This window comes from Panicum hallii, chromosome 2, assembly GCF_002211085.1.
Source record: "Panicum hallii strain FIL2 chromosome 2, PHallii_v3.1, whole genome shotgun sequence".
Lineage (NCBI taxonomy): Eukaryota > Viridiplantae > Streptophyta > Magnoliopsida > Poales > Poaceae > Panicum > Panicum hallii.
This window is the reverse complement of record NC_038043.1, coordinates 57,288,544-57,312,030: the sequence shown is the minus strand read 5'-3', so window position 1 is coordinate 57,312,030 and position 23,487 is coordinate 57,288,544. Positions and strand designations below refer to the sequence as shown.

At 44.9% G+C, this 23,487-nt stretch overlaps 3 protein-coding genes and 1 long non-coding RNA gene across 4 annotated transcripts; 2 read left to right on the top strand and 2 right to left on the bottom strand.

The window, feature by feature from the left end:
• The first annotated feature begins 917 nt into the window (after positions 1–917).
• LOC112880151 (kinesin-like protein KIN-7J) lies at positions 918–5,239 on the top strand. Its single transcript, XM_025944642.1, has 15 exons — positions 918–1,083; positions 1,174–1,263; positions 1,351–1,451; positions 1,618–1,731; positions 1,835–1,916; positions 2,016–2,083; positions 2,173–2,238; positions 2,319–2,443; positions 2,601–2,934; positions 3,068–3,184; positions 3,272–3,364; positions 3,464–3,983; positions 4,035–4,142; positions 4,458–4,731; positions 4,818–5,239. The coding sequence occupies exons 1-15, from the start codon at positions 918–920 to the stop codon at positions 5,128–5,130; spliced, it is 2,571 nt and encodes an 856-aa protein (XP_025800427.1). The 3' UTR covers positions 5,131–5,239.
• Positions 5,240–6,067: 828 nt separating this feature from the next.
• LOC112880152 (probable lysophospholipase BODYGUARD 4) lies at positions 6,068–7,952 on the bottom strand. The gene is made up of 4 exons (XM_025944643.1): positions 7,449–7,952; positions 7,054–7,388; positions 6,761–6,960; positions 6,068–6,654 (listed from the first exon to the last, which is right to left on the bottom strand). The coding sequence occupies exons 1-4, from the start codon at positions 7,873–7,875 to the stop codon at positions 6,330–6,332; spliced, it is 1,287 nt and encodes a 428-aa protein (XP_025800428.1). The 5' UTR covers positions 7,876–7,952; the 3' UTR covers positions 6,068–6,329.
• Positions 7,953–9,572: 1,620 nt separating this feature from the next.
• On the top strand, positions 9,573–21,107 carry LOC112882991 (nuclear pore complex protein NUP214). Its single transcript, XM_025948193.1, has 18 exons — positions 9,573–9,939; positions 10,027–10,244; positions 10,377–10,545; positions 11,163–11,312; positions 11,851–11,975; positions 12,436–12,548; positions 13,609–13,751; positions 13,849–14,011; positions 14,137–14,312; positions 14,398–15,164; positions 15,363–15,515; positions 15,636–15,693; positions 16,313–16,446; positions 16,526–16,650; positions 16,892–17,210; positions 17,433–17,640; positions 17,762–19,744; positions 20,622–21,107. The coding sequence occupies exons 1-18, from the start codon at positions 9,729–9,731 to the stop codon at positions 20,729–20,731; spliced, it is 5,325 nt and encodes a 1,774-aa protein (XP_025803978.1). The 5' UTR covers positions 9,573–9,728; the 3' UTR covers positions 20,732–21,107.
• On the bottom strand, positions 11,258–13,602 carry LOC112882994. Its single transcript, XR_003226743.1, has 3 exons — positions 12,924–13,602; positions 11,492–11,601; positions 11,258–11,356 (listed from the first exon to the last, which is right to left on the bottom strand). It is a non-coding gene; the product is annotated as an uncharacterized LOC112882994 (long non-coding RNA).
• Positions 21,108–23,487: the final 2,380 nt, after the last annotated feature.

The window sequence follows — 23,487 nt, the reverse complement described above, 5'->3', positions numbered from 1 at the left end:
GCCAAAACTTAATGGCGCGGAAGAAGAAAAATAAAACTAACACCACTCACGACTCACACATCATTTCGTAATTTTTGATGATGTAAAAGAGATCAAAATGTGGGTGAAAAAAATCTAAAGTCCAAATAACAACTTTAAAATATTTATAGGATTTTAAAACAATAGTAAAAAAATGCTTTGAAGGTTTTCATATCTAAAGTCCGAACAACCACTTTAAAATATTTAAAAGATTTTAAGGTAACTGTAAGAATTATTTGAAGGCTTTCATATATAAAGTCCGAATAACCGCTTTAAGATATTGATGGTGTAGTCTTCAAACTATTTTTTGATAAGATTTTGTAGGTCAAAAAATTGCTTTTGAAGATTTTCATATTTCAAAATATGCCTTACTTTTGGACGAAGCAAGATCCACAATTCGAATTCAAATTGAGATATGATCAATTGATGTTTGCGCTTATTTTTGTTGGAAATTTAATTATATTTCTTGAAAGAACTTGAAAGAATTGGTTAACGGTTATCCAGATGTTAATCAAATTCGATGCAAAAGGAAAAAATTTTGGCTTATCAAACCCACGTTCTCCTCCCTGAACGCGACGCGACGGCCGGCGACTCCACCATGGAGGACAAGACACCAGCTGCCTGCACCATTGCTGATTTAGCCTGCCATCCTTTTTTGACTGCAAAGAGGCCACCGCACGGTTGAAACAGTTATATTTAGCGGTTGCATGTCCTCGCACCGGTAGCTAGCTCTTCCACCGTCCATGAAGGGGAATATCGCATTACATTCGGCCACCGCCACCGCGTCGCCGCACATAGGGGACATGCGGTGCTGACCGTCGGCGCGCCGCTTTTGGCCCCGCGCTGCACGGCCGCCGCCGCAGCCTCCGCGCGCGCCGCGGCCATCACCGGTAGTAGCAATGGCGGAGGAGGAGCGGATCCTGGTGTCGGTGCGGCTGCGGCCGGTGAACGCCCGGGAGGCGGAGCGCGGCGACGGCTCCGACTGGGAGTGCGCCGGTCCGACCACGCTCATGTTCCGCGGCAACATCCCCGAGCGTGCCATGTTCCCCGCCACCTACACCTACGGTGAGCACTCTGCCAGCTGCATGCATGTTCTTGAGTTCTTCTCGCCCTCATGTCAATCAAATTGCTCTTGCTTCTCGCCCTCATCTTCAGACAGGGTGTTCAATCCGGAGTGCAACACGCGGCAGGTGTACGAAGAAGGGGCCAAGCAGGTGGCCCTATCGGGGCTCAGCGGCATCAACTGTATGTACGCCCGCATTCAAGTAGCAGCACCAATTTTCTTTTCACGACACTAAAATGCAAATTTATTATTTTCTGTATGTGTTGCAGCAAGCATATTTGCGTATGGTCAGACGAGCAGTGGGAAGACGTATACAATGGTCGGCATCACGGAGCATAGCATGTCAGACATCTACGACCACATTGACGAGGTTGATAGATAGATAGATAGATAGATAGATAGATAGATAGATAGATAGATAGATAGATAGATAGTCCCTGGCTGAATTTGTCTTTAAAGCTATCCATTCATCAGATTTTGTCTGAATTCATGCAACACCTCTTCAAGCTCTAATCTATCATGATCCCTGCCTGCAGCATCCCGAGAGGGAGTTCGTCTTGAAATTTTCAGCGATGGAGATATACAATGAAGCAGTGAGGGATCTCTTGAGCCCCGACGCAACACAACTAAGACTTCTTGACGATCCAGAGGTCAGCAATTGTTGATGGTCAATTGAATACATAATATTTGTTTTTCTCTCTCATTTTCCGTACAGTTCTTGTTTATTCATTGCCATTTGTTTTATCTGATCAGAAAGGAACTGTGGTAGAGAAACTCACGGAGGAAACTCTTAGGGACAAAGGTCATCTCTTGGAGCTCCTTGCAGTTTGTGAAGGTATGGAAACTGAATTTTGTTTTTTGATTGCAAGAAATAGGCAGCACCTATTGGTTTGCTTTTCTTCTAGTGCGCTAATCCTTTTGGTTTGCGGCACAGCTCAAAGACAGATTGGGGAAACTGCTTTGAATGAAACAAGCTCCAGATCTCATCAGATACTCAGACTGGTTGGCACTTTTGCAATACTGAATGACGTGCAAATCTTTCGCCAAGAATTATTTTTTGTTCTTAGCCTAGACATGTATGCACACTGCAGACCATAGAGAGTTCGGCAAAGCAGTTCATGGGACGAGGCAACTCAAGCACACTTATGGCTTGTGTGGTAGGGAAATCTCTGCTGTGTTTTATCTCATTTCAAGCATTACATTGCTCCTTTGATTTTTTCAAATTTGTTCTGGGCAGAATTTTGTTGATTTAGCCGGAAGTGAGCGCGCCTCTCAGACGCAGTCAGCTGGTATGAGGCTAAAGGAGGGCAGCCATATTAATAGAAGTCTGCTTACACTTGGAAAGGTCATTCGGCAACTCAGGTCCGTTCAACTGATCCTGTCATCTATCTTTGGCATTGGAGAATTAGACTTCAATAATCAAATTACTTATGCAATGCTGCAATTTCTCTTGATTTAAACGCCCTTTAACGTTGTCGATGCGGGATCTCTGAATTTGGACAACTCACTCCTGCTGCAGCAAGGGGGGAAATGGCCATATACCTTACAGAGATTCAAAGCTCACTCGAATCCTACAGTCATCTTTGGGCGGCAACGCAAGAACTGCCATTATCTGCACGATGAGCCCAGCACAATGCCACATCGAGCAATCTAGGAACACACTTCTGTTCGCAAACTGTGCAAAAAACGTAGTTACTAATGCAAAAGTTAACGTGGTGATGTCAGACAAGGTGTTGGTGAAGCATCTTCAGAGAGAACTTGCAAGGTTAGAGAACGAGCTGAAATTACCTGGATCAGTCTCTTGCAGCACTCACGCTGAGATTTTGAGAGAGAAGGATGAACTGATTAAACAGGTACTGTTACTCCTAGTGAGTCCGTTGCTTTAATTTACTCATTTATGATCATCGTACTGCTATATCCTTTGTGCATTTTCAACATTGTATATTGTCCTGTGATCTGAAAAACATAACTGTTATGGATGTTAAGCTGGAAGAACAGTTGAAGGAATTGATGGAGCAAAGAGACACCGTTCAATCTCAACTTGACAATTTTCGCAGGGTTGCAAGTGAGGGAAATATCAGTGACCGCACAACAAGGCGATGGGTATTGATTCTTATATATTGCTGGAGTCCTCCTAAACATCATGCAACTATCTTCTTAATGTCCAACTAATTATCCAACTTCTGACAGGATGAACATAACCGGTCTTCAGACTCCCTTCCACGTAATGTGTCTGAAGACTTGCTTTCTTCTTCTGATACTTATGATGCAATCTATGAAGATCAAGACGATATTGGCTCAAAAGCACTTGATGCGTCGCATGTTTGCAACGATCATCATCATGACCCAGAGATCCCCAAAGGAACAACAGAGCCACATCAACAAACGATGGATGAACATTCAGTGCCTAATTTGCATCAACCAAGAGGCCACATTTCTAATAGCATAGAAACATTTCAAGCAAACATCATGCCTTCATCTGAGCTAACTGAGGAGCATTGCAAAGAAGTCCAGCACATCGAGACAAATGAGCTCATGAGGAGTCAAGCATTCTTTCCTGCTGATCATGATGGCACAAACAATGATGAAGGGAAGCATGGTGAAAGCATGGTAGACACAACAGACAGTGCCATCAAACTCTATACATGTGATTCTGACCCATCTTCTGATACTGATACTGAAAAACCTAACAATGACGAATCTTTGGCCCTGAAGAGGTGTGTTATAAGCTCCAGGGACAGTGTACTGACTAGAAGTAAAAGTTGCAGAGCTAGTTTCATGGTCATTCCAAATAGTTGGTTTGATGATTCAATGGATATGAAAATAACAACACCAGGTGACATTTTCAAATATGCTCCTATAAGGCCAGAGAAGGTAAGGAGGAGCTTGTATCCTGAAAACGGTGACTGCCGAAGTGATCTTTCATCAGACTGTTCTATGGCCTCTGGAAGAGTTGCATCTGACACAGTTGTAGACAAGAACACTTGCAATGACGAAGAGGAAGGCTCCATAAATGACATCAGCTGCATTCCAGAAGTGAAAGAGAAGATAGAAGAGTGCCGTACATCCCAACTTGAGGGGAATCAGGTACAGGTAGTTTCTTTATAGCAATGGTCTCTCCATAGGCTCTCTGCTCGTCAGTCTAAAACCTACAATTTTTCGTTACACGACCAGCAAATTCTACTTACTAGAAATAGGAAAAAAAGCATCCGGTTCAGTTACTTGAATGGAAATCAGCACAAGAAAATGACTAGAGCTGTACTATGTGTACATAAGACGCAAATATCTTTCCTAATACCCCACCCTTTTTACTCCATCAATCTGAATGCTTCTGATGTCTGTATATAATTGTTTAAGCAGTATATCACTACTGAAGATTTTTCGGACATGAAAAACGCCGAAGATGTTGGCATCGCAAGCACTGTTGACTCTCCTTCACGGTGGCCTATTAATTTTGAGAAAAAACAGAAGGAAATCATTGAGTTATGGCATGAATGCAATGTCTCTATAGTACACAGGACATATTTCTTCCTCCTCTTCAAGGGCGACAACGCAGATAGTATCTACTTGGAAGTGGAGCATAGAAGATTGTCCTTCATTAAAGGTTCTTTCAGAGCTGGGTTTGAGGATAGTGCTACCGTTGCATCAAGGTAATTACTCAAACCAACCAGTTTCAGCTCCTTTTGTGAAGGTTTTGTATATAATGATGAACTGCGTGCATCCCTGTTGTTGGCAGCCTAAGAAATGTCCGGCATGAAAGAGACATGCTCTACAGGCAAATGCTAAAGAAACTGCATCTTCTAGAAAGAGAGAGCCTTTACACCAAGTGGGGGATTGATCTGAATTCTAAGCAGCGAAGGCTGCAGCTATCGCGTCGCGTCTGGACACAGACTGACATGGAACATGTGAGGGAAAGCGCAGGTCTTGTCGCAAAGCTGGTAGATCATCTGGAGAAGGGGCAGGTCATCAAGGAGATGTTTGGGTTGAGCTTCACACTGAACCCACGATCTGACCGGAGATCTTTCAGCTGGGTTGGTGCACGCTCCTAAGTCCTAACTGAGCATTGCTGCAATGATGATGATGATGATACGATGACTCGATGTCCGCATAGTGGATAATATCTCTTATCAGGAGAGGAGATGAATGAACTCAACCCAGCATTGATTTTCACTGATGCCCATGTGCGTGTGTGTGCTTCTCTTTACAGCTAAGCTGGTGAATTATCAAAATGAGACGACGTGATGAGATACCAAGTCCTTCGCGCCTACTACGTGATGTATATATCGCTGTTCTGAAATTTTCTTTACATTACATCAGTGTACATCTAATTTACCTGATTTTTGCTAACTGATGCTCCGAATGCAAGCCTTTTTTTGTATGCCCGGTTCGTTCCCTCTTCTTCTACTGTACCTGCAAGGGGCGCATCATGCTAACCTCTGACCAAAATCACTCAAAAAGCTTCGGTTATGATCGATTCAACTAAAAATGGGGAATATCCAGCCTGTTTCAGCCCCATCCAGGAACCTGTCAGCTACTGGATTCAAACATTTTTAATCGACTCGGAAAACACTTCCAATACTCGAACCTTTTGATAGATAGATTGCCGGGCGAACACTACAGCCGCGCGCACCACCACATCCCACCCCAGGCTGCAGGTAGTCGTATCCGGATCGAATCGCAGCAAGGATTGAGTGGATCGAAAAACAACAGATTTCTATCCTTTTTTTGGTTTGGTGGTCGCGCGCGCGCCATGGGTGGCAAATTGGAGGAGGGATCGTGGTCCTCCTCTTCCTCATCTAAGCGGCGGCGGCGGTCGAACGACGACTGCGGAAAGCTGTGTACCTGCTGCGGACATCGGCGAAAGCAGCACCTGTATCTGGCGCTGGATCGATGACTGGAATGGCGGATACAGCATTTACAAGCTTGACGTCGACGACATCCTGCACCAAGAACCCGCTGCTGCTGCTGCTGCACGAAGAGGAGACATTTGCTGCAAAGGCCTTCATCATATAAAGTATGGATACATTTGCTGCTGCCCAGTTGCGTCCCGCAGCAGCGCCACCACACGGCCGCCGGAGTGCATGATGCTCATGGAGAAGCTGTTCCGTTCCGCCGCAAGGAGGAGGACCCAAAGCACTGACCCTTACTGAGGGGCGTATTCCAGTTTTGGCTAGCTGAACAATGTACATGTTACAATCGACAATCGAGTCTTAGTTGTGCTAACAAACTAGTAGTCAGAACATGTAAATCAGCATCCTCCATGAACCCGCCAGAACGCCGCGAGCTCCTCAGCGAATCCCCTTTCCCTACCCGAGACCACGGTCGCGTGGTCACACCCGGCCATGAGGCGGAGCTCCGCGTGAGGGAGCTTAGCTTTCAGATGACGGCTGCACTCGACCGGAACCACCGGGTCCCTGCCGCCGTGGATCACCATCACCGGGATGCCGGCCGCCTCGACGGCCTCCAGGTTCCTGTCCTGCAGCCTCGCCCCCCCGCAGATGACGTTGTGCATCGTGTGCCACGCGGAGTGGTGGGTGTGCCTCGTCAGATCCCTCAACCGGAAATCCACATCCCTGCACGCACGCACACGACAAGCAGATTATAAGACTCTAGAGCGCTTCGGCATTTTTCAGTGTCTGATCGAAACTAAACTCTGAACCGTGAATCCGTGATTATTACCTGTTTCCGCTTGTGAGGAGCCTGACGAGCCACTCCCACAGCAGGTGGTTCCTGCAGAGGAGGAAGCAGACCGTCCTCCCGATGTGCTCGTACCACGACATCACCGCCGAACCGAACAGCAATGGCGGCCACAGCTTCTTCTCGGCCAGCCTGCTCAGCGCGACCTGGCTCGCCTTCTGCTCGCACGGCAGGAAGTACGGCTGCAAGCAACCAATTAACGGAGGAGGTCATCAGCATCAACTGACGGATCGGCAATCCCAATTCAGAGCTGCGGAGTATCTCTGCTTGCTTACTGGTGCGACCAATGTGATCGATTTCACCCGGGTTGGGTGCTTGGCAGCCAGCGCGAGGGCGATGATGCAGCCCATGGAGTGGGCGACCAGGTGAAAGGAGCTCAGGTTCTGCGGCTCGATAAGGCTTGTCTCGATCGCCTCGACGTGGTCTTTCAGTCGGTACATGCAGTTCGCCGGCTTGGGGCTCTGGCCGAAGCCCAGGAGATCCACCGCGAACAGCCTGCCGTTGAGGATGGAGGATTCGCGGAACACCGTCTCGGCCCAGAAGGAAGACGACGACGTGAAGCCGTGCACGAAGGTGGCATTCTCGGTACCATCAGTTGCTCCTGCTGTATCTGCAAACCTACAAGCGTTAAGAATTATTGCAGAAACCGCATGCTATGCTACTAATTAACCTTTGGGCTCCTTGACGACGACGTGCAGCCGGCCGCCGCCTTGGCTGCCCCGCCACGCGACGCACGACTTGCACCCGCAGTCCGACCACCTGGGGCTGCGCCACTTGCACGGCCCCTTGTCCGGCGCCGCTCTCCTCCTGACGACGAGCCCCAGGAGCCCCAGCAGCGCGCCCCTGACGGCGCTCCTCCGCGCGTACAGCGTGTCGGAGACCTCCTCCTCGTCGGCGTCCGCTGCCCCGCCGCCGTGGCTCCTGTGGCAGTAGCAGCGCACGGGGCTCTCCTCCAGGATGCCGTCGAGGAGGGCGTACACGAGGCAGAGGAGCACGTCGACGACGTCCAGGAGCGCGAAGACGGCGGCGGCGAGCGCCGTAGACGCCGCGCCGGCGGCCCGTGTGGACCACCGGCGGGGGCTCGCAAACGTTGGCATGGTTGTAGGCCGGGTCGAGAGGCGAGGGGCTGGATGGATGCGATGCGATGCGAGGGGTGAGAGGCTGGAGGATGAAGAACGTGCGCCGATGGGGTTGGCGCATGTGCTGGCCGTTGCTCCACGTCACGACGTCGGTCGGTGGGGTGGGCAAATGGCCGCAGGATCCGCGTCCGGTTCTCCATGGCCTGTTCGGTACATTCGAAACTTGTTGGAAGCCAGCCGGTGGTGGGCTGGTCAGACAAGCAGCTTGTTAAAAATAAGCAGCTTGTTAAAAAAGCAGCTGGTCACAGAAGTTAAATATTTGGCAGACTGCTTATTGAATGGGCTGAAATCCTGTCTGAGGTGAGAAATAACTGAAATACCCTTACTGAATACATATATTTCTTATGAATACATATATTTCTTATGTACAGATATATATTTATTTATTTTTATAACAGAATAACAATAGAATTACTAACAACGCAAATATATCAAACAATTAATCATAAATTACTCTTAAATAAGATAATGATAACTTAATTATAAATTAGATAATATAATTATAAATTAGATAATAGAGTGTCATTATATCATTTTTTTACGCAAATTACATTATCAATATCCTCCAGCCAATGCTTGCGCAATAACATCTCGTGAAAATTATTCGTGAAAAGGGGCAGAGACAAGACGACGTCGTCCTCGGACGGCGCGGCCAGCACCCACGGTGGCAGCTCGCCGGAGCTTCGCCGGAGTGGCGCTCCCGGCCTCCGTTCTCGGAGCCGAGGGTACGGGAAGAGAGAGGAGGGTGAGGGGATTCAGTTCTGGGGACTCCGGGCATGGGAAACGGGGTGGAAGGTTGTCCGCCCCGAGCAGCCATGGTTGCAGCTCTGGGAGCTCGTGGGGAGCTCTACTCCGGTAGGGAAAGGGAAGGCCGGGGGTTGGGGATGGTAGAGGATGGTGTGGAGGTGCTCACCACGAAAGTAATTGGACCAAGATGGTCTGGTGGGGGAGATCGACGAGCGGTACGTTCTTGACGAAGAACAGAGAAGCTGGCTACCATTCGATGGCTAGAGCATGGGGATGGAGAGCTTCCGGAGCTGCGCGGCTCGGGGAGCTGGAGATGGCGTTGGAGTTGCGCGGCTCGGCGAGCTAGAGATGGCGCTGGGCGGCGCGGGGGCCGGCGCGGGGGGCGCCGGTGGGGGGGCGGCGCCGGCCGGCGCGTGGGGCGGCGCAGGGGGTCGGGCCGCTTAGCTCGTCGCCATCTTCGGTCACGGGTACGGGAGGAATTGGATTGGGGAAGAGAGATGGGTGGAGAGGGAGGCTGACCGCATAAGCTGCGCGGAAGCTGGTCCGCTCCCGCTGTTCGTTCCAGCGCGTTTCCTCGGGCCTGTCCGTAAGCGCTGGTGGGGAAGCTGGCCCAGAAGCGGAGCGTTTGGCCAGCCTGCGGTTTAAAATTGTTCAGAAGCTGGTCCATAAGCTGTCCCAAACAAGCCGCATGTGTCGAGATCGAGCGGCTTCCATGACAATACTCCAGGTGCTGTACATACAAATTTCAGAACAATAAATTCTCCTTTTTACATTTGCGATGCAGATGGGCCAAATACAAGGCCCATGGGCTACTGGCCTGGCTAAAGCGCAGCAGAAGGCCCGCATCAGAAAGCCCAGCTCAAATGGTCCGTTATTTCGTGGCCCAAAGCCAGTTCAACCCACCACCATCATCGCCGCCGGGGGGATCGATCATCCTTCCTCCGCCGCGGCGGTCACTCTGCTTACAGACCACGCCAAATCCAGCTACGAAATCCGTCGCGTTCCCCTCCCGCTTCCCGCCCAAAAAACCCTAAGCCACGACCGCCTCCACGCGCACGCCGGTCATGGGGGCGCCGCGGGAGCTGGACCTCTCCGACGAGGTCGAGGGCGACCAGGACGGCACCACCGACTTCGTCTTCCGCCTCGCCGGCGAACCCATCCCGCTCCTCCCGACCGACTCCTCCCCCCTCCCGCTCTTCGACCTCCAGTCCCCTCCCGCGCGCCCGCTCGCCGTCTCCGACCGCCACGCCGCCGTCTTCCTCGCCCACCCAAACGGTATATTCACCGAGCCGAAGGGTTGCCCCGCTCGGCATTCCCGCCTCTATCTCACCGACTAACTGGGGTTTCTCGCTCGATCCCCAGGGTTCATGGCCTCAAGGACCAAGGAGTTGATCGAAGCCAGCAAGGAGGCGCGCGACAAGGGCAAGGCCAGCACCCGCTGCGCGGAGGACTGCTGCATCGCCGACGTGCCCCTCCCCGGTGTCTCCCTCCTCGCGCTCTCCCATGACGACTCCGTGCTAGCCGCCTGCACGGACACTGAGATCCACTTCTTCTCCTTGGCGTCTCTGCTCACTCACAAGGCCTGTATTGTGCTGTTTACTGATCTGATTTCTTTTTAGTTCATTAGCATGTTTGCATGTTTATATGTCAGAGAAAGTGTTATTGCTTTTGTCATCAAGATTATAACGATTCTTTGTAATTGTGCAATACAGGATGTGGTACCTTCCTCATCATGTAGCCTGGGGCGAGCTGGCACTGTGAAAGATTTCAAGTGGTTAAATCATGCCTCCGCAGCATATGTTGTACTATCGAATGGTGGTTTGCTGTGTCATGGGAGTTTGGGCGAAGGTCTCAAGGATGTGATGGAAAATGTTGATGCAGGTTCATGTCTTTTTCTCTAATATTATTCCTACTACATTTATATTTGAGGCATGCATCCTGAATTCTACTGGAATATTCTTAATGTGTGAAATATGGCGTACACCGGCATTCTAATATCTACACCATATAACATACTAATTAGTTCCATTTAAACTCAGAAGTATGAATTGCTCCTGTTTTTTGACTGGAGAGAATGTTCTATGATGATTACAGTTGATACGGGCAAATTAAAACACGTCCATTACTTCCACATACTACATTCCAAGGATCAAAATAAAGAAAATTGCAATCACCGCCAATAGAGTAATCCCCTGATATATTTTCTCTAATGGTTACTCTTAACAGTGCTTCAACAACAACAAAAAAAAAGCCTCTGCTCTTAGCAAGACTGACTACATTAAATTTATCAGAGGTCTGTACATCAATAGTGATGCACAATGTTATATTAATCTTGAATGCATTGCTAATTCCAAGGTCATTATGCATTCTCCTTTGAAGCTTTAGCTTTATTGTTAAGTTAGTTCTTTAACAAACCATCATTGATAGGATGCTGTAACTGAAGTTAATCATTACTGTTTCGGTTCTCAATCTGAAATATCTGTTTTAAATTTATATAGTTGACTGTTGCAAGGAAGGAAATCATATTGCCGTTGCAAGAGAGAACAAACTTACCATATTATCATCAGATTTTAAGGAAACATGTTGCATGCCCCTCTTGTTCCAGTTGTGGTCTGATGAAAGTGATTCAGAGGGCACTACCATCAAAGGTAACCATACACCTTTTTCTTGTGTAGTCTATATTGTAAAATCCCTAGATACAGAATGAAATGCTCTAATTAGTGGAACTGTTATTTTCTGAACAAAATCCCTAAATACAGAATAAAATGCTCTAATTAGTGGAACTGTTATTTTCTGAATATATATTTTTCCACATAGCCTACCCAACCTGCTCGGGACTAAAAGGCTTCATTGTTGTATATTTTTCCTCAGTCATCCTGTACAAATATCGAAGAACCAATGATAAAATTTTGGAGCCTTAGGAAACTGTGAGACATCCTGTACAATTACACACAATCATCATTTTCAGATTGTACAATCATTCGAAGAACCAATGATGTTGGAAAACTGAGTTTGTACACTTGCTCCATGACCATTGAGATGTATACATGGGACATAGAGTCATCATTTTGTTTTTTACATTACCGGTTTTACTTGCAGCTGCATGATTGAACTATATGAAATCGTGTTTAGTATGTAGTATGTACTATTATTGTTCATTGTTGATGATTTTCCATTTTTTACCAGTGGATTCCATTGGCTGGATACGTGATGATAGTATTGTTATCGGTTGTGTTCGATTGAATGAAGACGACAACGAAGAAGGCTATCTTGTTCAAGTTATAAGGAGTGAAGAAAACACATTTTGTGAGGTTAATTGGTCCTCTAGATGCCTTCTTTTCTCTCATGGGATTCATATCACATGTTATGCTTTTTTAGCAAAAGTTTCATTTGCAAATTTTAAGAACATGCTCGTATGAAGTTGCTTCAATAGCTAGAGATATGGTTTGGCCATGACCGTATGCATATGTCGCGGCAAATGGCAAATCATGTTCCTAGGGTATATTTTGAGTGTTGTAGTCTTGTCATTCATCAAAGTTAATATGCTTGGTTGGAATTTCTGCAAGTTAAGACCTTTTCTGTGCTTTGGTCTTGATAACCCATATGTTAACTCCAAGAACTTGGATAACAAAACATAAACTCTAAAATTGGTTGATTCTCATATCATTTATTGGCAAGGGTTACAGAATGTATTTATGCAATTTTTGTATTCCTAACAAATATATCACTGTTGGTTGAACTGAGCGATTTACTTTTGCAATGCGCTTATAGAGCCCAGGCAAGCCAGTTGTTTATACCTATGTGGATTTATTCAACGGCATGCTGGATGATGTTTTACCATCTGGAGTTGGACCTAATCTGTTATTGGGTTGTCTGCATCGCTGGTATGTGAACCTAGGCCTTGAAAATCTCTATTGAATATTTCGGAATGTATGTTTGAACTTGGAAGGCAATTATTTGGACAGGATTTTATCAATACTGATATGGGAAAATAATTTCCTGCATGTATTTGTTGTGGTATTAAACAATATTTACACCAAAAATCTTGTTACGCCTACACTCTATCATGAAGGGGATTGGTTCCAGGAAGGAAATCCTTGATCCGTACATTCATCCATTTAGATGAAGTTACTGTTTGTTGGCCATTTATGGCAGCTCTTTACATGAAGTTAATGGTGTATGCTAACTTTATTGTTGTCCATAACATGAGGCGAAAGGATATATAAGTTGTTCAAACAAATCTTGTAGAATGCACCGACCTCTGCTGTTCCTATATGAACATAAAAGCACAATGGCTATGCCTTTTACACCCTCCCACTTTAGTGCACATGGTCCAACTCCAACTCCATCCCATCCTGTCGATTGTATCTTATGGATCCTAATTTCTTTATACTTTCTCTTCCTCCTTCCAACAGTTGATAATTAATACCAATGATGTGGTCCCAATCACCAACAGCTCACCTAATTAAAGGCATGCAGCTGTACACAGTACTAGTCATGTTATTGGCCCCCATTTACCGCGTGATTTTTCAACTTCCATTAGATAAATCCCCTGCAGAAATCAAGGGGGAGCATATAATGAGTATTTTTCCATCTACTACCCCTATAGCAATAGATAAGCATGATGACATGAAACAATTAAATGTATATGTTAGTAGGGTTTAGCCATGCAACCTTTGTCTTCTCTTACCTTGATTAGACACTTCCTTAATATGTGTCGAAAGTGCAATGGGGCCTTAGAGTATTAGCCTTTCCTTCTTCTTATGCTGGTGTCGCTTCTGCCGTTGGACTTCGGTATCACTAATACATTAGACACTGTCGGGTAAGGTCCTCCCCTTTGCGCCTATCTGCTGTAACATGGTGATATTTATTTACTTGCTAGGTTCTGTTTGCATTTCGTTTCTGTGATTGAAACATGTGTGTGTGGATTTTCGCAATTTATAGGGATCTCGTGGTGGCTTCGAATAGAAAGAGCATTGATGAACACATTTCCCTTCTAAAGTGGCCGTCCACACATGATGAGGAAAAAACTGTAAAACTTCTTGAAATGTTGGAGGATAAATACAGTCCTAGGATTGATTTGCAAGGTGAATCCTATACCAGAAAACGATGGCTTTTAGAACCCACTGCGCTTTTCTTTGAAAATGAAGTCTAAACTGGTTTGGTCCTCTTTTATGATTTCAGAGAATGGCGATGACAATGTCATACTAGGGTTTGGTGTTGAGAATGTTTCATTATTTCAAAAGATCACTGTAACAGTTGGACCTGAACAAAAGGAGGTTGCCCCTCAACATATTCTACTCTGTTTGACTGGTGAAGGCAAACTAGTTCTATATTATCTTGCCAGGTAAGTATTTTTTATTGATTTTGCGTTGCTATATAGTTAAATATTTGGTCACTTTAACTACTTTAACTTCTGAATATTGAACTTCTGTTGGGGACACATTTTTGTATTGACACTATATTGTTTAGGATTTCGGACCCTTCTGATTTACCTCATACTACTCTGTCTACCAATGAGGACTGTGGTGAAAAACAGATTTCACCTGCAACTGTATCGGAAAAGGAGTTGACTCCAAGTGTTACAGGTTCGGTATCTAAGAGTATTCCTACAGAACATGGTGCTGAACCCTCTAGTGCACAAACAGGTAAAAGGCTGCTACCCAAGAGGTTCTAAGTTGCACTTTGCTTTGGAAACTAAAGTACCCTTCTATACTTGTTTATACCTTGCAGGTAGCAACCAGCAGGAATCAATGGATGTGAAAAATAGTTCCTTAGTTTCAAAAGAACAGGAAACAACTGGCAATTCGTTGCTTACTTCTTCCGATAAGAAGCCATTAGACACCAAGCAACTGAATGTGACTGCCGCACTCACAACCGCACCTAGTTTAGCACTAACAGGAAACACAAAACCTGCAATGTCTTTCAGCTTTTCTACTGTCAACAATGAAGGCAAGAATCCAACAGGAAGCAAGGCACCTAGTGGATTAGCTCCTTTCTTCCGACCAGGCAGCAGCAGTTTTGGAAACAGCCAAAGTGGTAAAGGAGGCCTGGATTCAACCCAATCAGTGGGAACATTTGGTGGATCTCAGAACTCCAATAAAGATGGTGGTGGCTATAGTTTCAAATCATCATTTATCGCCTCTAGTGGATCAGTCCCTGCCAAGATCGGAGAAAGAAATGAAGCTTGTTTTGGAAATCCTTCGCCGCAAACCAGCTACACTGCTGATGGGAAAGTATTTGGTCCTCCAGTTGCCTTAAGTCCTGGACCTTTACCATCCATATCACCAGCTAAACCTTCCCTAATTGGATCTTCATCAAGTGGGTATCGGGCAGGAAACTCTGAAGCACCTCACTTGTTGCATGGATCACCTCTGTCACAGCAAACTATGGGCAAATCACATAACAGCAGGACGCAAGCACCAGTAGACTATGCTAGAAACTCCAAGATGAGCGCAATATTCGATTCTCAAGAAGACGTGTCTAAAAAGTTTTACAGTGTAAGATCACTGAACGCGTTTAATTATTATTTATTTTTCTCTTTTACTTGTACCTACGAAATATTATCATCAGTGCAAGGAAAATTTCAAGTAATGAATGCACCTATATTTTGTTGCCTCTTGGAGCATCACCCTAACATCTTTACATACTTTGGCATCTTCTTTCTTGGAGACTAAAGTTTTTCCCCTTCATTACAGATAAATGAAATGACGAAGGAACTAGATGCCCTACTAGCATACATAGAAAAGGATGGTGGTTTCAGAGATGCCTGCATAACCTTCCAGCAGCGTCCTCTTTCTATGTTTGAGGATGGTTTGCAGAACTTTTTGGAGTTGTTGCAGGTCTTCAAGGTATATCATAATTGCGAGCGCTCCCTACTCTTCCTCCCTCAATGGTCTCTTTGTTGTGTTGTCTGTTATTCTGTTTCAAAAATTGTTACTAAATGTGTATGTGCTTGTTTCAATCCCCAGAACAAAGTAGAGGGACAATGTTCAAAACTTGAAGATCTGAGGAACAAGATGTTTCAAGGTGAGCCTTTCATATGTTTTTTTTGCTAGTTTTGAGTAAGTAGTTAGAACAAGCTACATGATTTCACTTATTTGTTTTCTTTCATACCTTCACATGTTAAAGAATTATTTGATCAAATAGTATGCTTTTGCAGGATAGATAGTTTATATCATTTTTAAAGTTGTTTGTAGTATATAATCAGCAAAAATACATTTGCAAATGATTTGCCTACATGATCTACACGATTTTACCTGTTGCTCTCTTTCATACCTTCACACGGTAAAGAATTATTTGATCATAATAGTATGCTTTTGCAGGATAGATAGTTTATATCATTTTTTAAGTTGTTTGTAGTATATAATCAGCAAAAATACATTTACAAATGATTTGCCTACATGATCTGACCATAATATTGAAGAAATATAAGTGATTATTCTTGATTAATAACCAAGTTTAATTTGCTGTATTGGTTCATTTGCAAATGAGTAAGCTACATTTCCTTGTGGTAGACTGGTAGAGAAATCGATGTGTTGATTATCTCTAGATCTTTCCACCAGAAAAAAGACTTGCCTTCAAGTTATGTATATTTTTAGAAAAAAAAGGTGTGCTGATATTTTACCTTATTCTTTGTTCTCTTCAGTTTCTGCTAGGCAAGCTTACATGAAAGGAATTGTCAGCCAATCTTCAGATACTCAGTACTGGGATATATGGAACCGTCAGAAATTGAGTCCAGAATTTGAAGTAAAGAGGCAAAATATTCTCAAAGCTAACCAGGTATCAACATCTGACATTCTGACCTACTTCGTTTGTTTCTATGATATCGGAGGAGAATAATAGATTCTTTGTCATACAGAATTTGACAAATCAGCTAGTCGAGCTAGAGAGGCACTTCAATAATCTGGAGATGAACGGATCAAGTGAAACAGGAAGATTGGCTTCTGGTCGTAGAGCCATTTATTCTAATAAGTCAAGGTCGAGGTATTCGACTGTTATACCATCTTGCTACAAATTTCATATGTACTTTGTGAGTATCGTCAAATGGATGGCAAACAAATAGCCTTTTAATGCTTTGTTCCAATCAAAGGGATTACGTAGAATCCCTTTTCTTTACATACCCTATATTCCAATCATATATGTGTTTCGTGTACCTTTTCTTTTTCTTTTTGGATCCTTTTATGAGTATGATGTTTTAACTGATATTTTGCTTTTACTTTTTCAGTTATACACAATTATCCAGTGTGTACAATGCACTGAACTCGCAATTGGCAGCAGCTGAGCAACTATCTGAATGCCTCTCAAAACAGATATCTGCATTAAATATAGGTTCTCCTACTACGAAGCGAGGGGCAGTGACCAAAGAGTTGTTTGAATCAATTGGTTTAGCCCACACAACTGATGCGACCAAATTTTTAGGCAGCACTCCTTCTAAGTCAATTAAGCGGTTTCCGTCAGTGAATGTGCATTCAAAGGGAGTATTAGGGCCTTCCAAGAGTGTTGAACCTGAGACTGCACGAAGGAGGAGAGAATCACTGGATATGGTAAATTACTGAACCTAGTAGACCAAAAACATTACATTTGTCATGTAACATGCATGTGACTTGGAAAGAAGATGGGGGTCTTTGTTTTTTTATTACATACTATGCTTTCCTGCATCCCCCCGCCCCCTCCCCCTCCCCCTCCATCTTATTTTCTTGTTTTCTTGTTCTTCATTTGGCGGATAAGCAGTAAATCTGACTACAAATTATTTGTCAATTTTTTAGAGCCTGGCTAGTTTGGAACCTCAGAAAACTACTGTTAAAAGAATAGCACAACAACAACGCCTCAAGATCAGCAGTGATCTGCCATTCAGGTCAAACAAGAAAATATTTGATTCTCAAATGGCAGCTATATCGCAGGAAAAGTCAAGCGGTAGCTCCAATTCCTCTATAGTAGAATCATATGCAAGCAGACTGCGTTCTCCGAGTGAAGGTAAGTTTTTACATGTCGACTTCAATTTCTGCGCTTTTTATTAGTATCATGGAGATTCTTATTAAATCATCAGTCTTCGTTACGACTTTCTAACTTCGAACATTTTTTTTGATGATTTCAGATGTAAAAGCAAAACCATCAGGATCCCAACAGAACCCGTTGTTCAAATGGGTAAAGGAATCAACTGGGCCATCTCAAAGCTTAGAGCAAAAACAATTTGAGTTACCAGGGCAAATGAAAAGCACTGCTCAATCTTCAAAACTGGCACCATCTTCACCAGCATTTGGTTACACACATAAGGGTGCACAAGATGGTATCAGTTCATCCAATGTTTCATCTTTTGGAGCAACACATACTGTGCCTAAGTCAAATACTTTAACCTTCAAAACCACTATAACCCCTAAAAGCAATGCCAACACGGAGGCTCCATCGATGGCGACTGCGAAAGCACCTCAGAGTCCACTGTCTGTGAAAACTCTAACTGGGGAGTCTGGAGATTTGTCTACATTAACTATGAAGAACAGACAGGATAATCAGGCAATGCCATCTTTGGGGAACATAAAAGGATTGGGTCCTTCTCCACAGAGCAAGGGTGACATGTTTAGAGATCTTAGCAAATCATCTTTCACTTCTGAAAATTCCAAGCCTGCTGTATTACATGAGAAGAGTGGCCAGCTTAATGGGGTTAGTGATGCTGTGCATAACACTGTGAAAGAAACACCCAAGGTGGCATCTCAACCTCCTGCATTCTCTCCAGTGTCTGTTACACAAACCAATTTATATTCCATAAAGCCGACTGTTTCCTCTTCAGCTACATCATCCTCATCAGTTATGCAAGCATCAGCTGCAAAGACTTCGGATATTTTATCTAGCTCAGTGCAAAAATCAACGCCAAAAGTTTCTTCATTAGTAACTGGGGATAATTTGTCTAGCTCCGTACCATCAATCCCAACACCTGTTAAGGATTTGTCGTCTGGCTTGTGTAAAAATGCGGCCAAACCTGAAACGGTTACATCAGAGGTAACTAGTACCATAGTTTCTGCGAGTAGTTCAGTCATATCGACCACTGAAGGCAAACCTTCACCGCCTCCAACAACTGGTTCCAGTTTGCCTTCTACTCCAGTCTCTGCTCCTAAAACAGCTCCAACAACAGCAGAATCAGCTGTCACTTCTACAGGAAAAGATGTAGGACCAAACAACATCTCAACCGATGAAGATGATATGGAAGAGGAGGTGCCTTCCGCAAGTGCCGAACTCAATTTGGGAGCCCTTTGTGGGTTCGGTCTCGGGTCTCAGCCTTCTTCAAGTCCTCAAAAGTCTAATCCTTTTGGGACCTCCTTTGGTACATCTGACAATAAAAGTTCAGGCACACCATTTACTTTGACAACCAGTCCAGGACAGCTTTTCCGGCCAGCATCGCTGAGCATTCCTTCAGCCCAGCCAGCCCAGCCATCTCAGTCAACTAGCTCCAGTGCCTTTTCCAGTACATTCTCAAGTGGGCTTACTGGATTTGGACAGCCTGCTCAACTTGGATCTGTCCAGCAGTCAGGATTTGGGAAGCCTGCACAGATTGGAGCTGGATTTGGGCAGCCAGCACAAATTCAGTCCGGTTTTGGTCAGCCAGCACAAATTGGATCTGGGCAGCAGTCAGGATTTGGGCAGCCTGCACAAATTGGGGCTGGCCAGCAGTCAGGGTTTGGGCAGCCTGCACAGTTTGGTGTTCAACAAGCGCTTGGATCAGTGCTGGGTTCTTTTGGACAGTCGCGCCAGCTAGGAGGTGCAGGTTCTGGAGGATTTGGTGGATTTGCTAGTGCTTCTACATCTGGGGGCTTTGGTTCTTTATCTTCAAGTAATGCTGGATTTGCTGGTGCTGCAGCAGGTGGGGGCTTTCCGGTGCCTGCTCCCTCTGCAGGTGGCGGTTTGCCTGCTGCTGCTACTGGTGGAGGTTTTGCTGCTCTTGCCTCCAAAAGTGGCGGTTTTGCTGCTGCAGCTTCATCTGGTGGCGGTTTTGCTGCTGCTGCTTCATCTGGTGGTGGTTTTGCTGCTGCAGCTTCATCTGGTGGTGGCTTTGGAGGTGCCACCCAGGGCGGTGGCTTTGGCAGTGGTAAGATATCTGATGTTTTATACTTAATTTTGGAAGTTTTGGATAAATGCTAATGTGTGATAGCGTGTATATCTATGTTTTGCACTCGTGCCTTTGTGTTGAGACACGTCACCGAGACACTAATTAATTTTTTAACCTGTGGTCTTCAATTTTAAGTTTCATTAGATGTTGGCAGTTAAATAGACCTAGACTCATTTCATTGTTCAGTTGACTATTTGTATTTGGATTTGAACTGCTAGGTTGTGTTACGTTTCTTCTAGAAAGAAAATGCTAGCATATAATGGCTATGCTCCTCCAGGCTTTCAAACAATTTTGTGCTCACTTGTCAGGAATAATGGTCTACTCATTTTGGCTATCCAAAAAAATATAATAAGGTCTTTAGCTTTAGGAATACTATGTTGATTTCAAGTCTCCTAGGCAATTTTTCAAGCAGTAATCCTTAAACCCGTTTCAATCAGTTTGTAGTATTCATTACCCGTTTCAATCAGTTTGTAGTATTCATTGTGTAGAGTACTAAATACTAATTATCAATCAGTCTCCATGACCTTCCTTTGGAATATGTTCTAACTCAAATGTTAGGTTTGTGATCTGCAAGTACACTCTGATGTAGTCTTGGAGCTCAGGAAGAGAATGTCTTAACATTCTTTTACAGATGCTTTTGTGTTTCTGTTGGAATTGTATTTAAACTGAAAAAAATTATCTTTCTTGGTGATATTTTGAAGCTTTGCCATTCTTGATGTTATTTCAATTTTCTCTGCAGCCACTTTCCTTAATTTACTTGCGCACACTCCTTTTTTTCCCTTCTGTCTTGGAGGCTGATGCTGTCAGCTGCACGTTTCTGGCAACTAACACTACCTGTTTGGTTTGAACTTTGAAGGTGGTGGATTCGGATCCTTTGGTGGTAATCAAGGGGCTGGGTTCTTGGCGTTTGGAGCAAGTGGACCTGGAAGACCGCCAGCTGATCTTTTGACACAGATGAGAAAGTAGGCCCCAAGCAACCCCCAAATTCCTTGTCTTCAGCAGAAGATTCAAAACATTTGTGGCGCATAGTGTATGACTAGTTTTTGTGGCCCGATTATGATGTCGGAAAGTGAATTGTATTGTATGTACCTGTATAGACATTTTAGTTACTCCGCCAGTCCTGCCCGTGTATCCCTGAAGCGTTTTGTCAGTATAGCCTAGTAGGCACAGCCATTAGAGCTACAGGCCTCAGCTTAAGCGCGTGACGGCATGATGCTCTGGATGTGGCATGTCTTTGCTCATTTGCAGTTGGTGGCTACGATTTGGGACCTTGTCTTGGTTAGGCTCTTTAATTTGTTCGCTGTTGCACGGTCCTGGTATCGTTCCCATGGCTCATTCTGCATCTGCTGGCAACTATTAAGATTTTTGATTCGTCTTAGCGCTGCTTTATTTTTGCAGCCCATAGGCATTTGAGCATCAAGATAAAAACGGAATACAGTTTGTGCTGCTCACCTGCAGCATGCCGGTTTCTGTCCAGCAGCTAATACTAGCTCATTCCCTCCATGAAGCGCACGCATGCACATTCCATCTCATCTCATCTTTACAAAGGCGCGCGATTCTGATTCCTCCTCCCTCTAGCTTTGTCAATACCCGGCCGCTTTCCCATATTCCTTGTCACGAGAGCCTGCCCGGCCGCCTCCCCTGCCCTGCACAGGATGATGATGCATCAAAGCGAGCTTAGCTTTCCAGACTCGTGAGCTTTGCTTGCAAAGAGACGGGGGAGAAACAAAAGCATACGATACCAAACACTTAACAAGTAACAGCCGAATGTGTCCGTGCAAACTGCACCGTGCCCAATAATATGCAACGGAACCCGGGAAAAAAAAAGGGAGAGCAAAAGTTACGGTACCAAATCATAATTTTTTTTTCTATTCTCTCGCTCGCCCGCGAACCAATGCCCAAGGAATATATACGTGGTTTCAGTTTCTTGCTATGATCATTCATGATCTTTGCTGACAGCTGAGAGCCAATGCTAGCTCGAGGAATCCTGCAGCTATTCGGAACGGAACAGATGCAGCGCACACCTCGCTTCAATTCTTGTATTCTACAGTGAGGTACAGGCATGGTATAGATGCCGCCATCTCACTCAACTCAGGGGCTCCTTCACCTTGCTTACCAACTTTGAGCAGAGTTCAATGGGTCCACGTAATAACAGAGCAACGAGAGCATAATTCGAAGAAAGCGCAGGCCAGCCACACCTCCTCCTTTTTGCCTATGCAAGCTCGTCAAGCTTTTTCAGTACTCGAGTGCAATGTGCAATATGGAGTTGGTTATCATCCTTGGTGCACGTGTCGCCTCTTTAACTTCAAACCTGGAGCAGCCGTGATGCAACAGTTTCAGTTATCAGTTATCACACCAGGTTCACTGCTGGATGCATATCATTATATTAAGGTATGAAAAGAAGTTAAACAGGTACGGAATAAACCCAAGAAGAACAAAAGAATCAAGGAAAAACAAAATGATAACGATAAATCAGGCACATCGTACTATTATCATCAAAGATAGAAACAGATTACTAAGTTCCGAGAAACATCAGAGCCTAGAGATGCCGCAGCATGCAGCTAACCCTTTTCCTTTTCTTCTTCGATGATCTGGTCTTTAGGAGGACTAGAAATTACGCTGATGCAATCATGCGTCCTCACGACGTATGCATCATAACTAGGTAGTTCTGTGGGGGCACAGCCATCTGGAAGGCAAAGGCGATGCAGTTTCTCATGTAAGAAGCAATCTCTGCATGGAGGACGACAAATCATGGTCAGAACAAGTGCAAGCATAAAGCAAAAGGAGGATACATACAGCGCATTCCGAGAACTAGGGCTTCATTTTAAGCTGGCTTTTGGATGCCGTATGTAGAACAGTGAAGTTGCAGCACCGGCTTCAAAGTTCACAAGGGATACAGCCTATGAGATTGCCTTACCATCCCTTTGCCCTAGTAGCTCAACAGGTGCCAAACTTACCAAAGGAGACAAAGGGGAATTCTATGCTTATTCCGTTATTCCATTCGTTGCCTTTGTGCAGTCCCAAGAAGGCATCAAAGAGTGTTACACAATGGCCACCTTCGCTTTATCTCTATGCAAAGCTTTATGCAATTCTTCTTCGCGATGCCTGCAGTCAAAAGAAGGGAAGTTAAGCTTTGTCCACATAACCGATATCCTTAGGCCGTACTGTGTCTCTCGCTTCAATTCTGATGAATACATACAACCCAACAGTGCAGGACGAAACAATATAATTCGTGTGATCACAGACGATAAGCAGGGATCCTAGCAAGTACTGATTGACCACCAATGTTGCCCTTTCATTTCAGCAAACTAGAGGCAGGGAACGCATGCAGTGGAAACTGGAATTGGTTCTGCACAACTAAGATATATCATTGAGGAATCTGAGAGAAGAGGCTGGCGAGTTCTAAGACATCAGATTGCAGACCACAGCCCAAAAGGTTCTCATGAGAATAAGGTGCTCCATTCCCTCCAGTTTTTCAAAAGAAAAGAGAAGAAAAGAAAAGATTGTGCTTCGCTTTCGCCCTTCTCATGTGGCAAGTAATTTCAACCAAAAGCTGGTACAAGTGTGTATATGATCAGAAGAGAAGAGAACTGCTGGAATTGACAAAGAAAAAGACTGGTGGGGATAGGGTCCACGGGTACCCCAAGGGAATAAGGATAATATCTCTTTTCAGTTGCTGCAAAGATTGGGCAGCCAGGCTTGAGTGCTTGTTCAGATGATTC

Coding starts and splice junctions, on each gene's coding strand:
- LOC112882991 (XM_025948193.1), top strand. CDS start 9,729: ATGGGGGCGCCGCGGGAGCTGGACCTCTCCGACGAGGTCGAGGGCGAC. Junction 16,447..16,525: donor ATATTCTCAAAGCTAACCAG/GTATCAACATCT, acceptor TTTGTCATACAG/AATTTGACAAATCAGCTAGT. Junction 17,641..17,761: donor ACTGCGTTCTCCGAGTGAAG/GTAAGTTTTTAC, acceptor TGATGATTTCAG/ATGTAAAAGCAAAACCATCA.
- LOC112880151 (XM_025944642.1), top strand. CDS start 918: ATGGCGGAGGAGGAGCGGATCCTGGTGTCGGTGCGGCTGCGGCCGGTG. Junction 1,732..1,834: donor GACTTCTTGACGATCCAGAG/GTCAGCAATTGT, acceptor TTATCTGATCAG/AAAGGAACTGTGGTAGAGAA. Junction 3,365..3,463: donor ATGATGCAATCTATGAAGAT/CAAGACGATATT, acceptor GAGCCACATCAA/CAAACGATGGATGAACATTC.
- LOC112880152 (XM_025944643.1), bottom strand. CDS start 7,875: ATGCCAACGTTTGCGAGCCCCCGCCGGTGGTCCACACGGGCCGCCGGC. Junction 6,961..7,053: donor CGATCACATTGGTCGCACCA/GTAAGCAAGCAG, acceptor GGTTGCTTGCAG/CCGTACTTCCTGCCGTGCGA. Junction 6,655..6,760: donor CTCCTCACAAGCGGAAACAG/GTAATAATCACG, acceptor GCGTGCGTGCAG/GGATGTGGATTTCCGGTTGA.